General features: G+C 44.9%; 1 protein-coding gene across 1 annotated transcript in view; it reads left to right on the top strand.

The window, feature by feature from the left end:
- SLC9A4 (solute carrier family 9 member A4) overlaps positions 1–13,295 on the top strand; it is a 40,895-nt gene that overhangs the window by 1,063 nt on the left and 26,537 nt on the right. Inside the window, exon 2 of the mRNA XM_074354531.1 lies at positions 5,419–5,882. Within this exon, the coding sequence (XP_074210632.1) occupies positions 5,419–5,882 (464 nt within the window). The remainder of the gene's footprint in view (positions 1–5,418; positions 5,883–13,295) is intronic.

Here is a 13,295-nt window from a genome sequence, read left to right as displayed (position 1 = left end):
TCCTCTCATTTCAGGGTGACAACCATGTGACATTATTTGGCATGTAAAAATCTTGAGCTCTACGCTTTAAGAAATGTAGAGCCAAACATATAGACCTTGGAATGATGCCCACTGGAAATTTCAGGAACCACATAATGATTCTTCTGTAAAATGTGCTTCCTTCATTCTTGGCCATGGAGCTACAGGCTCCATCAAAGACCTCTATTGTTGATTCTTTAAAAATGGCATGTGCTCCTTGCAAATTAGCCGAAAGCAAGAAACAAGACAACCACGGGCAACTCATATCACTCCGTGATGGGATATGGGAGCATATGAGATGGGATCTGTCCATACAGTCTTGATTTACACCCGCCAAATGCAGCTCGTGGAGTTCCTCTGGTTTCCTTTGTGACATAAAGTGGATTCAAGTTAATGGGTTAAATTCTAACCAGGGTTCTTTGTGCCCAAAAGCCATGTGATGGTTTCCACTCTGTGACCATTTACTCTTCAACTTCACCCTCTCGTATCCTTGAAACCAGCTATTCCAGAAACTGCTACCACTGTCTCACCTGTCAAACAGAGCGTCTCCTTGGGCCTCGGTCGTGAACTTTGTTATTTGAGTGGATAGGTTGCCTCACTGAGGTTGAACCTGTGAAACGAGTTGATACTGATTTATATTTTCCTTCAGAATGGCTGCAAGATGTGGGTTGAGTCATGAGATCAGGCACTTAAGTCCTTGGCATCAGGGTGGCGGGCTCTGTCTCCTCACCTAACTCCCTCCCTGGGGATGTTGGGGGCCCTGGCAAGTTCACTGGGTGCCCTTCCTGACTGCTGTTCATTTAGAGCTAGTCAGGTGTGAAGATAGAATGAAATCGTTAGCCTGAAGGACCCTCGTGAGTTTGTCAAATGACTAAATGACATTATTTAGTCTCATGTTATTTCTAAGAGGGTTTTACATTCTTTCTAAGAAATGCTCAAGTGAAAATGGCTTTTCGAAGGGACACTATTCTTCGTACAGAGCTAGGGGTCTAACATCTTTCAGGCAACCACATGGATGCTGAGAACATCCCAAGTGATCTTATGTGGGTCTAGAGTTTTCCTTTGTAAAAATGCCAGAGACGCTGGTCCCACCCACTTCTCTTTTCCTTTTCACAATAATGGGTGAAGTGGGTCTGGAGTCAGAAAATTAGATCTGCCACTGACCAGCTAGTCGCTCTGTCTTTCTAAATCTCAGTATGTTCACCTGTGAAATGATTTCTGAGATCTCTCTTTGGTGCAAACAAGGATTTTCGAATGGGAAAGAGGCTTCCATTCTGTGTCAGTAAACATCTCAATACAGAAAGGACATATCTTGCTTGGTTTTATATTAGCATAGGACTCGGATTGTTCTTTAGAGGTATATGTCCCCAGACTCACTATGTCCACAGCCTCAGAACTCCTGTGAGGACACTGTTGCTCATAGGACTGCTGATTAAATGTCCTTGATTTTCCTGTTGATGCAATTCAACATACGTTAAAAAAAGAAAACTGAAGTAGGTTTTCAGTGGAATCACGCTGATTCAAGTACAATTTCCTATTTGCTAGTCTTTAAGAATTTAGGTTATTTTTATATTGTATGTGAAATGAAGGTCATATTTATGTATACCATGTGCCAAGTACTGGGCTTGTAGTTTTATATATGGTACCTCATTCACCTGGGGCAAATAATAATAATAATAATTATAATAATGCTAATGCTAATCACATAAAACTTTAACACTTAAGGTATCATGTAGATTTTTTAGATTTTTTATCATATATTTTGAGTCAAAATAGAATTAATAATCATTAGTATTATCATTCATTCTTTTTTTTAGAATGAATTTTTATATAAAAAAATTTTTAATTTTTTTTTCTTAGTGGAGGTACTGGGGATTGAACCCAGGACCTTGTGCATGCTATGTATATGCTCTACCACTGAGCTGTACCCTTCCGCATCATTTGTTCTTTTATTCAGTCATTCTATCAAGACACATTTATTGAGCATACAGGCAGTATGTGGGGTTGACTGTGGTCCCTGGCCTGAAGGGGGAAGATGAGTAAATCTGACACTACCCGGTAGGTACTTCGACAGAAAAACAGCACAGCTCTCTCCAGTCCTTTTCAAACACCCAACTATGTGTGTTACCAAAGAACAGTATTACAGAACAAAGAAAACACGAAGGATTTGTGGTTTATCTTGCAGTTCAGTTCCCACTCTGAGAACATCATAGAAAGACGATTCTTGAATCTTTGGGCAGAACGGAACTGTAGGGCCATCTTTGAGTTTCACGCAGGACTTTGTTATTCGTGGCCATTTAAGTTCCAGGCGCTAGAACTGTGAAATCTCAAAGTGACTAACTCTGCTGTCCCTCCTGAACGGGGAGCGGAGGAATTGTGAAATGTGAAATTCACATCGTGCTTCCCTTCAAGGGCCCGGCTTACAGGTTGAAGGCTCTTCCTGCTACCCGGGCGTCAGCGCCACTCAGCCTAAGGCAGGTGACGCTGGATTCATTTCAGGAAGCTCGGTTCCTGGAAGCAGGACCAGACCAGGGAGACGCGGGGCCTGAGAAAATCACACTCTGGGCTCTTCGCCTACTTTACATATTCAAAAAGTTAAATGTTAAAATCAGCACTAGCTGAAGGAAGAGGAAGAGGAAGAAGAGGAGGAGGAGGAAGTTGTCCTCAGGAGGAGGGGAGCGCAGGACTCCAGAAGGAAGCCTAAAGCTGGTTGTGAAGCCATTGGGCTGGGCATGCGGTTTGGAACAACATTTCTTGGTACCAGTTACACTATTGTATTAGCCCGGGGGTGGGGAAGTTCAAAGCTCTGGTCAGGGAAACCCACGTGCTCTTTGGATGGCTGAACCTAAAAGTTCCTAAGGAGACATTCAATGGCCCCCCAAGACAATAGACTAGACTAGACTTTAACCTTGACTTTCAGGCACTCCATGGTTTGGCTGAAAAGCATCTTGCAACTCTTCTCCCAATACTCTTCCCAGTTCAAATTTACTCCAGCCAAATGGGCAACTTAGCGAATGTCAGAAATATCTTGCTGGGCCATTCTTGGCTCTCCCCTCTTTCTCCTGGAGGTCTCCCCACCTAAGACATCTTCACCTCTGTTGTCCGACTGTGGAAGGCCCAGCCGTCCTCCACCAACCTGTTTGGCATCTCCTTCTCATGCAACAGCTTCTCTGATGAACATCAGACCTGTTCATTCATTCATTTATATACTTTTAGATTCTTTCGGCAAGTAGACAAGCTTATGGACAAGATGCCTTCATCATCCTTGGGGAGATGTAAAGATATGTGCTATTCTGCCTGAGTTTGAGGAGATTAGAGATTCGTAGGGAAGAAAAGTCGCAGACTACAAATGGTAGAAAGGGACCACTGTTGTTAGGCACAGAGGAAGTGTTCTAATAATTCAGAGGAGGATACATTATTCCCTTGGGAAGAGGTGGGGAAAAGCTCAACCTCAAGGACTGAGTACCACCAAACAGGTTGAACAAAAGGACGACCCAGGCAGCAACAACGGTATCTAGAGATGAAAAAGGAGGCCTTCAGGGTGAAAAGGCATGAGGTTGGCTGTGATGTAAGACGTAAGAAGACAGTGCAGGGTGTGTGGGATCTGGACTCAGGGAAACCCCTCAGGGGGTCTGCTGTGCCTGGATCCCTTGTCATGTTCCTTAATATATTCAATACGCATTTCATTGTATACGGAAACATTATATTTTATCTCCTTATTTGTTAATGTCTTCTTTCTTAAAATTTGGCCAACAGTTGGAGTTGTAGAAAATGTTCAGTCCGACACCTCACAGAGCTTTCAGTGGGTTGGTCTTGGCACAGGGATGCTTCACAAATAATCTTGGTTTAAATTCTGTAAGATGCTGGGAGCCTTCAGAGTCTTAGGTGGGGAACGAGACTGTCAGATGCAGGGGTTGCAGAAGAGTCCTCTGGCAGCATGGGCAGCATGGGATGGACTGGGAGGTAGGAGGGAGCTGGGAGATAGGGAGGACAATGCAGGAAGCAGGAGGAGAAATGAGGAAGCACTCAGTAAAAGCAGTGGCTGGGAGTGGAGAGGAGGAGGCAGGCTTTCCGGGCAGTTGATGGGAGGCTAACTGATGCAATGGGTTGCTGATAGCATGAAGGGGCAAAGGTGATGAAGGGGGAGTCCTGAGAACGTGACTTGATTTCCTCATAAGTGGTTGACTGGGTGGCAGTGTCATTGTTTAATAAAGGAGAAAAATGAAGACTTTTCCTATTTATGTATTTGTTTGGTGAATAAGGCAGTGAGGTCAGGCAAGCTTGGAACAAGCTGGGGTGTAGGTGGCTGGGATCGACTCTGCAGAAGCTTCAAAAGTGGGTTCTGCATGAGAGCAGGAGCATTCGACACTCAAATGGTGGTTTGGTGCAGCCACTATGGAAAACAGTATGGAGATTCCTTAAAAAAACTGAAAATAGACTTACCATATGACCCAATCCCACTCCTGGGCATGTATCCAGGGGGCACTCTAATTTGAAAAGACTCCACCCACCCAATGTTCACAGCAGCACTATTTACAATAGCCAAGACATGGAAACAACCTACATGCCCATTGACAGATGACTGGATAAAGAAGTTGTGGTATATTTATATAATGGAATACTAGTCAGCCATAAAAAATAATAAAATGCCATTTGCAGCAACGTGGATGGACCTGGAGATCATCATTCTAAGTGAAGTAAGCCAGAAAGAGAAAGAAAAATACCATGTGATAGCACTTGTATGTGGAATCTAAAAAAATAACACAAATGAACTTATTTACAAAACAGAGACAGACTCATAGACAGCGAACAAACTTAATGATTACCAAGGAGAAAGGGGGTGGAGAGGGATAAATTGGGAGCTTGGGATTTGCAGATACAAACTACTATATATAAAATAGATGAACAACAAGGACCTACTGTACAGCACAGGAAACTATACTCAGTATCTTGTTATAGCCTATAATGAAAAAGAATATGAAAAGGAAAAAATATATATATATGAATCACTATGCTGTACACCAGAAATTAACACCACATTGTAAACCAACTATATACGTTTTTAGTTTAAAAATTTTTATTGAAGTACAGTCAATTACAATGTATAGTTTAATTTAAAAAAAAAAAGAGAGAGAGAGAAGTGTTCCACTCTCTCATGCCCCTTGGGATGGGGAAAGGAGGAAGGAGGGAGCAGAGGGTGCGGGAGACTGAGGCCGATTCCGGACCTCGCACAGGGAAGGTGAAGCACCTGACCTTGTCCAGCGCCCGGCACTCCTGCGGCCCCTGGTACAGGAAGACGCTGAGTCTGGGAAGGGCCCTGGCCCCCAGTACGGGAGGCCGCGGGGGCTGGGAAGGGCGTGCTCCCCGCCCACCTGTAACCGCGGCTCGTGCTCTCCGCAGGCTTCCACCTGCACCCCAGGCTGCCCAGCCTCGTGCCCGAGAGCTGCCTGCTCATCGCGGTGGGGGCGCTGGTGGGCGCCATCATCTTCGGCACCGACCACAAGTCGCCGCCAGTCATGGACTCGAGCATCTACTTCCTGTACCTGCTGCCGCCCATCGTCCTGGAGGGCGGCTACTTCATGCCCACGCGGCCCTTCTTCGAGAACGTCGGCTCCGTCCTGTGGTGGTCGGGGCTGGGGGCCCTGATCAGCGCCTTCGGCGTCGGCCTGTCGCTGCACCTGGTCTGCCGGGTGCCGGCCTTCGGCCTGGGCGACGTCACTTTGCTGCAGAGCCTGCTGTTCGGGAGCCTGGTCTCGGCCGTGGACCCGGTGGCCGTGCTGGCCGTGCTGGAGGAGGCGCGCGTGAACGAGCCGCTGTACATGATGATCTTCGGGGAGGCCCTGCTCAACGACGGCATCAGTGTGGTGAGGCCGCGCCCGGGGCTGCGGTCGCGGGGGGCCGTGGGGGGCCCCGGGAACTGGGGAGTGGGGCCGGGGCCCAGCGGGACGGAGCTGGCCAGGGCCGCGTGGTCCTCCTCTCTGGGTCTGCGCGGTGCCCACGATCGCTCAGCACCGTGTGCCATCCGCCAACTTCTTCAAGGAGAGAAAAAGGAGCGAGAACGTGTGTTTCTCTCGTTAACACGGTTTTGCACTCAGCCCGCAGAAACCGTTCCTCGAGGCTCTTCTGCATTCTCACACTACGACAAGCAGTGTTTTTATTTCCTCAGTCACCAGACCTCATCCTCATTCCCTTATATACTTTTTTTTTTTTTTTAACTTTTAATGCTGCTTTAGATGGTGCAGTTAAAAGAGGCTTAGGGAGAGAGATGACGGAGGATATGCAAAAATGCGTGGGCTCCTGCACTGGTCTCAGGTGCACGACTCACATGGAGAGTGTGATGGGGGGCACTGTGGCTTGGCTGTCCTTCCCGAGAGAAGCAGAGAAGGATTTCCAGGCCAGATCTGTGCACAGCATTAAGGCCCAGAAGGTGTCTTTGTCTGGAGGTGCTGGACTCTTCCAGGCTGGCTGTTGCGTTGCTGGGTTTCATTGTATGACTTCAAGGCTTCCCCGGGGGTTATTCTATGCGATATTATATATGCTTTGATATACTTCTCATTTTTACCTTTATATCACATCATGTTAAGTAATACTAGAATGCCTTCTCAGTATAAAAGACTCAAACAGTACAGAATCATACAGCATAAAACACGGAAGCCTCTGACACTTTCCTCACCCTCCACGCGAGAGGCTGCCGGGTCTGCATCCTGGACCCATATATTTACATACCCGGATGCGGACGTATCAGCTTCTACGTAAACGGGGTGGGCTTACATCACGTGTGCGGCTTAGATGTAACACCTTGGAACACTTCCACTGCTACGGAGGACTCCGTAGGTTAGGTTTATGGTGATTTATTGCACCATTTCATGGTGGGTGGATATTTAGGTCGTTGCCGATTTTTTATTTTAAAAAAACAATGTTGCAATGAGTATTCTTGGTTCGGCATACGTCTGTTTTTGCATGTGTGAGTATTTTTATCGGATAGATTCTTGGAAGTGAGATTTCTGGGTTAAAAAGTGGGCACCCTTAAACACTGGAGAGAGGCTGCTGTTTTATTTTTTTATTTTTTATTTTTTGTTGTTTACTTACTTACTTATTTATTTATTTATTATGTTAAAACTTTTTTTATTGAGTTATAGTCATTCTACAACGTTGTGTCAAATTCCACCGTAGACCACAATTTTTCAGTTATACATGAACATACATATATTCATTGTCACATTTTTTTTTCGCTGTGAGTTACTACAAGATCGTATATATATTTCCCTGTGCTCTACAGTATAATCTGGTTTATCTATTCTACATATGCCTGTCAGTTACTACAAATTTTGAAGTCCCAGTCTATCCCTTCCCACTCCCCTCCCCTTTGGCAAGTACAAGTTTGTAGTCTACGTCTATGAGTCTGTTTCTGTTTTGTATTTATGTTCTTTCCTTTTTTTTTTTTGAAAATCATAAGGAATTTTTATTAATGTAGATTATACCTACTGATATTTACCATATTAGAAATTAAAAAAGAAATTTAAAAAATGTTAATATACTTAAACCCATTACATGTTAACATAAACAGCATAATTTATGAAAATGTATTTTTCAAAGCAAAAGATTAGTGAAAAGAGCAACATTGTTTTATATTTTTGCCATTCTTTCAAATGTGTGGCTTAAAAGAGATTGCTATATTCTTACATGTTACTTCAGTTGATCTGTTGTGATACTTTTTTTTAAACATTTTTTATTGCATTATAGTCATTTTACAATGTTGTGTCAAATTCCAGTGTAGAGCACAATTTTTCAGTTATACATGAACATACATACATTCGTTGTCACATTCTCTTTTGCTGTGAGCCACCACAAGATCCTGTATATACTTCCCTGTGCTACACAGTACAATCTTGTTTATCTATTCTACATTTTGAAATCCCAGTCTGCCCCTTCCCACCCTCATCCCCCTGGCAACCACAAGTTTGAATTCTATGTCTATGAGTTTGTTTCTGTTTTGCATTTATGCTTTTGTGTGTGTGTGTGTGTGTGTGTGTGTGTTTTTTTAGATTCCATATATGAGTGATCTCATATGGTATTTTTCTTTCTCTTTCTGGCTTACTTCACTTACAATGACATTCTCCAGCAACATCCATGTTGCTGCAAATGGCGTTATGTTGTCAGTTTTTATGGCTGAATAGTATTCCATTGTATACATATACCACAGCTTCTTTATCCAGTCATCTGTTGATGGACATTTAGGCTGTTTCCATGTCTTGGCTATTGTAGATAGTGCTTCTATGAACATTGGGATGCAGGTGTCTTTTTGAATTAGGGTTCCTTCTGGATATACGCCCAGGAGCGGGATTCCTGGGTCACATGGCAAGTCTATTATACAGCTCCTGTTCATTCAGCTGATGGTGGGATTCACACGCAAGAGTTATGCAGTGACACTGACACTAAACAGAGAACATGAGTAACAGTGTATTGTTAGTCACTTATACTCACAGCCCTTGTAGAGGAGGACCCCGCCCACCTGGCAGGGCCACGTGGGTGCTGTACTCCAGAACAGAGCAGGAGGAAGGAGTGAAAGGATAGGGTACCTCCTGGCTCCTACGGGATGATGTGATTGACTTATTTTGAATAATCCCATTGGCTGGCAGGGGACTGGTCCCCAACACTCAGGGACATGCAAATACTGTGCCTGGTCCCTTGATAAAAAAGGAGAGTTATTTAGCTGGGGGACCTTACTGTGGGGTCAGATTGGGGAGGGGAACTTGCAGGTAGGTCATTCAGAACCAGCCCAGTTGTACCAAATAAAATACTGAATCTTAATTTTACTTTTTACATACACAGCTGCCATGATTTTTCGGAAATCTTGTGGGCTTACTTTCCTTACACAGTGCATAGTTCCTTGTATTATTGTCAACAAGGGACATTGCTTTCTTAATGTTTTCCTTTCTGATGAGCAGAAAAGGATTACACATGTTTGTTGTCATTTGCACGATGATATTAAGCACCTTTTCAACAATTGTGGACGATTAGTGTTTCTTATGCTGTAAATCGGAAGTTCATGCCTTTTCAGGGTTGCCAGACTTTCAAAAAAAAAAAAAAATACAGCAAACCCGTTAAATTTGAATTTTATACAAACAACGGATGATCTTTTTCTAAGTATGTTCCAAGTATTCTATGCAAATATTGCTTCTTGGTCATTTTTCATTGAGACCACTTGCTGTTTTTTTTCTTTTTTAATTAACTTATAGGAACACATTAAATTATCTACAATTTAAACTTTTGAATGTTGCATTAAAAGGAAATATTTTCAGGAGGAGGGGTAAGAGTTCAGTGGTAGAGCAGGAGGTCCTGGGTTCAATCCCCAGTCCCTCTATTAAAATAAAAAAATAAAAATAAAAAGCAAATACTTTCTCCTATTCTGTCACTTAATTTTTTTGAAATCATGTTATCTTCTATCTTATAAAAGTTTTAAATGTTTATGTAGTCAAGCCTACTAACTCTTTTATTGCCTCTGGGTTTTCTGTTTTGCTTCCAGAGAGTGTGCCTCCCCGAGGAACTCACAGCTATTTCTCTTCTTACATAAAAATTATTTAAATTTTATTCATTTCTTAAATAAATTATTTAGAATTTAAGTCTTAAATAATAACTTAAGAATTAGAGTAATAACTAAATTATTATTTCACTCTTAAATAAAATTTATTTAATTCATCTGGCACATGATATTTTATCGTGAGGACTTCATGTGAAAATAGATGGTCCAGGGGTCAGGTGGGGAAAAGGGTCTTGACCAGTTAAACCAAGATAACCCAAGTGGATTCGCTAAGCGAAGGAGACCCACACTTGGAGTCAGTAAGCCATTTATTTATTCATAATGAGAAACTCTAACTGTTGGGCAAGATGCTGCACTCATCAGGCCTGCACATTCTTTCCTGCTGGTCCAGCATCACAAAAAGCCACACTGTCTGCAAGTTGTCAGGGGAGCCTGGACTCCGGATGGCCATTTGATCCAGACATCTCATTCCTCAGCGTGTGGCCCTCAAGCCATGTGCCTCAGAATCACCCAGGTGGGCTTGACGAGACTTCGGATGCCCAAACCCTGTCCCAGAGCTCCCGACCCACGGTCCCCGGGGACGGAGCCTGGGAATCTGTAGTTTTAACGAGTACTTCCGACAAGGGCTGACGTTCATTACCTGTAGGCGGTGAGAAGCTGACATATTCTGGTGTAAAACAATGATACGTCCAGAGCAAGGGCTGCACCCCTCTCCTCAGACTGGGCTGGGTCACCTCCGAGGTCTCCTTGCTGCCATGCATTCTTTCTTTAGATGCTGTCAGTGTTTTTCGGTTTTGTTACAATGGAGTAAGTGTCCTTGGCTGGGAACCGATCCCATCTCCCAAGGGGGCCCCTCTGAGATGCTTCCGTCTCACTGTACATCTCTGGGGACAATCTCCTTTCACTCCCATCTACATTTTTTGGGGTCCCTGCTTACTGCAACCCTCTGATAGCAATGCTCTTGAAGGTGCTTTTCTGTGATAACATCAAGGCCATTGTGAGGCAGTGATCCCACCTTCCCTTCCTAAATCATTAGAGAGGCTTAGAAATGACTTTCTAAATGCCATGTTATTTAATTTCCACCAAACACACTATTTCTTGAGACAACCTGCAGAAGTTCTCGCCGAGACTTCGTCTTTATCAATTGCCGGTGAAAGCATTTGCCTCTGCTGCCCCTCTGGTGCCGGCCCTCAACTTGAAACTCTGACTTCAGCCTGAATTGTCTCTAGATTTTACATCGAGAGCCCGTCACAGTTTGGTTTCTGGTTGGAGTTTCTTTGTTAACAACATCTGTTTGCCTTTCCCCAAGTTTAATTGTTTCCACTTGGACTTTTTTTTTTTCATGATCATTTGAAAATAAAATGACCATTTTTGGCTGACCAGAGTGTCTGATGAGGGCACGGCCGTGGCCCCCACGAGGCGAAGCTGCTGTTGTGTTGGCTCCGGGGGGAGCTGCCCACACGTCACCCCGGGTCACTCTGTGGTCACCCACAGCACAGTGATATTAAGTGTGCGCTGGGGCGCTTCTGTGTCCCTGCGTGAAACCGGAGAAGCTCGGGGCCGGATTTAGAAGGCAGTTTGAGAGCAACTGGTATTTAATGCAGTCCAGTTGTATTTTGAGCCAAGGGCCTTGAACTCACCCTCTCATTGAGGAGGGAGCCTTGCCGGGGGCAGTCACAAGCGTGCTTTTTCAGCAGAAAGTCTGAGTCATCTAGAGAGAGACCTGTGATTTGTGGGTTACATGTGACAACTCTGCAGATCCTTATCCACGAAAGGGCTGCCTCTCGCTAAAGAGGAAATGTTCTAGAACTGCCGAAAGAGTGATGGACACGATCCCCCAGGGCTGTTGTCCACTTATTTCTCCCTCTTGCTGAATATTTTGGGGTATGACTCTAATCATGAAAACTTCCTTGGTGGTGAGGGAAGGGACCAGAGGCAAAACTTTTATAGCTTTAAAATAATTACGAGCACCCCCAGTTGAATCTCGTGGCAACATCACAGCAGGAAAAAGGATGCAGCCACCATAGCCAGGACCTGCATGGGGTCACTTTTACCTTGACTATTTTATTAAATCCTTAGATTTTACCGTGAGGCATGAATTCATAACCACATCTCACAGATGAAGCAAATCAGCAAGGGAAGTGAAATAAATTGAACAGGGCATCCCGCTGGCCATGATGGGCTGGACGTGGGTGCACAGGTCTGTCTCTTCCCAACCTCTTGTCTTTTATTTTTTGCCATTTGAATTTTCAGCTCACGGCGCTGGGCAGGACAGGGGAGAACCCGTATATTATCAATAAAGAGACTGAACTCATGTCTAATTAAAAGTGAATCCAGGGCTTTTTCTCCAAAACAGAGTTGCCTTGTTTGGCTGAGTTCACTGTGGCTCCAGGAAAGATGCTGGTGGTCTCTGTGCTTTGCTCCTGGAAGACTGGGAGGAGGCTGTTACTTAGCTCCTGGGGTCAAGCCTTTAGTACAGTGCGTGCTCAGATGCAGTGAGCAGTTCATGCATGCAGGCTATTGTCCTGTATCAAACCAACTTATGGACATGCGTTCTGGTTGGCTCCCTTTCAACAGGCAGTTGGTTTTAAATCTGGCACAGCTTCATTTATTGTAGGCAATTGGTTCTTATATTTGTATTCCTCCCTGATTTTCCTGCATCAGTTTGCTGAATAAGGAACAAGGCAATGGCACCAAGGTCTCTATCACCTCCCGTCTCCCTCCGAACATCTCCCCTCCTCCAGCTCCTCTGAGAGGTCCAGAAGGCCAGGGCTGAGAGTTGAGCCCAGGCGGCCTGGCTCCCGGTGCCTCTGCTCCTAACTTCTCCTCCATACTGTCCCTTCACCCCCTCCCCCCACTTTATTTTTCTCCAGTTTTCTCTCCTTCCTCTAGTGATGTCTTGGTTTGAGTTCTTGCTGCCACTGTAGTCCGTCCCCTAGGTACGCAGTGGGTGAGAGAGAGGTGGAGGGAGGCACATGGAAGTTTCTAAGCATAAACCTTGGACCAGTCACACTGGTGACATTTCATGTACTTTTCCTTCCTCGAGCTTTATAACAACCCCAGGCGGCAGGGATCATTGTCCCCAGTTTGGAAAGAACAGTGCCTAGGGGTTAAGGGAGAGAACCACCCCAACCCCAGATGTCTGTCAACTGAAAAAATGCACAAGATGAGAGCTGTGAGTTAAGTTTTATTTGGGGCAAACTGAGGACCACAGCCTGGGAGACAGTGTCTCAGGGAGCTCCGAGGAGCTGCTCCGAGGAGGGCTGGGGGAGGCCAGCGTGTATGAGACTTTGGTGAAGGGGGCACGTGCAGTCACGCACGCATTTTGGCAGAAGGTTGCTGCTCGTTGCAAGGAGCAGGTGTCTCCCTGAATGATTTTAGTGCTCTTCTACGTATGAGAAGTGCAAGAAACTGGGCTCATAAAATCTCCTCCAGAAAATACCAGACTATCTGCAGGCCTTTGCTGCCTCTAATATGTCAGTTTTCCCTGAGCCCAGAGCGCCTGTTTCCTGATCTCCGCCCTGAGCCCCGTTCAGGGTGTGCTGAAGGTCAGCGACTGCGGTGGCCGGTGGCCTCATCCTTGTGGAACAGAAGGCAAGCGACCATTTTTGGTCTCATCTCTGTACTGGCTCATCCTTGGTCCTTTGAACCTCTCCAGTGAATTACCAGACCTCCAGGGCTGAAGGTTTTTCATGGTTATTTTTATTATGAGAACACAGACTGTCAGAGCAGTCAT

The sequence above is a fragment of the Camelus bactrianus genome, chromosome 28 (assembly GCF_048773025.1).
Source record: "Camelus bactrianus isolate YW-2024 breed Bactrian camel chromosome 28, ASM4877302v1, whole genome shotgun sequence".
In the NCBI taxonomy this organism is placed as follows: domain Eukaryota; kingdom Metazoa; phylum Chordata; class Mammalia; order Artiodactyla; family Camelidae; genus Camelus; species Camelus bactrianus.
The sequence above is the reverse complement of the archived record's forward strand: the minus strand, read 5'-3'. Positions and strand labels throughout refer to the sequence as shown.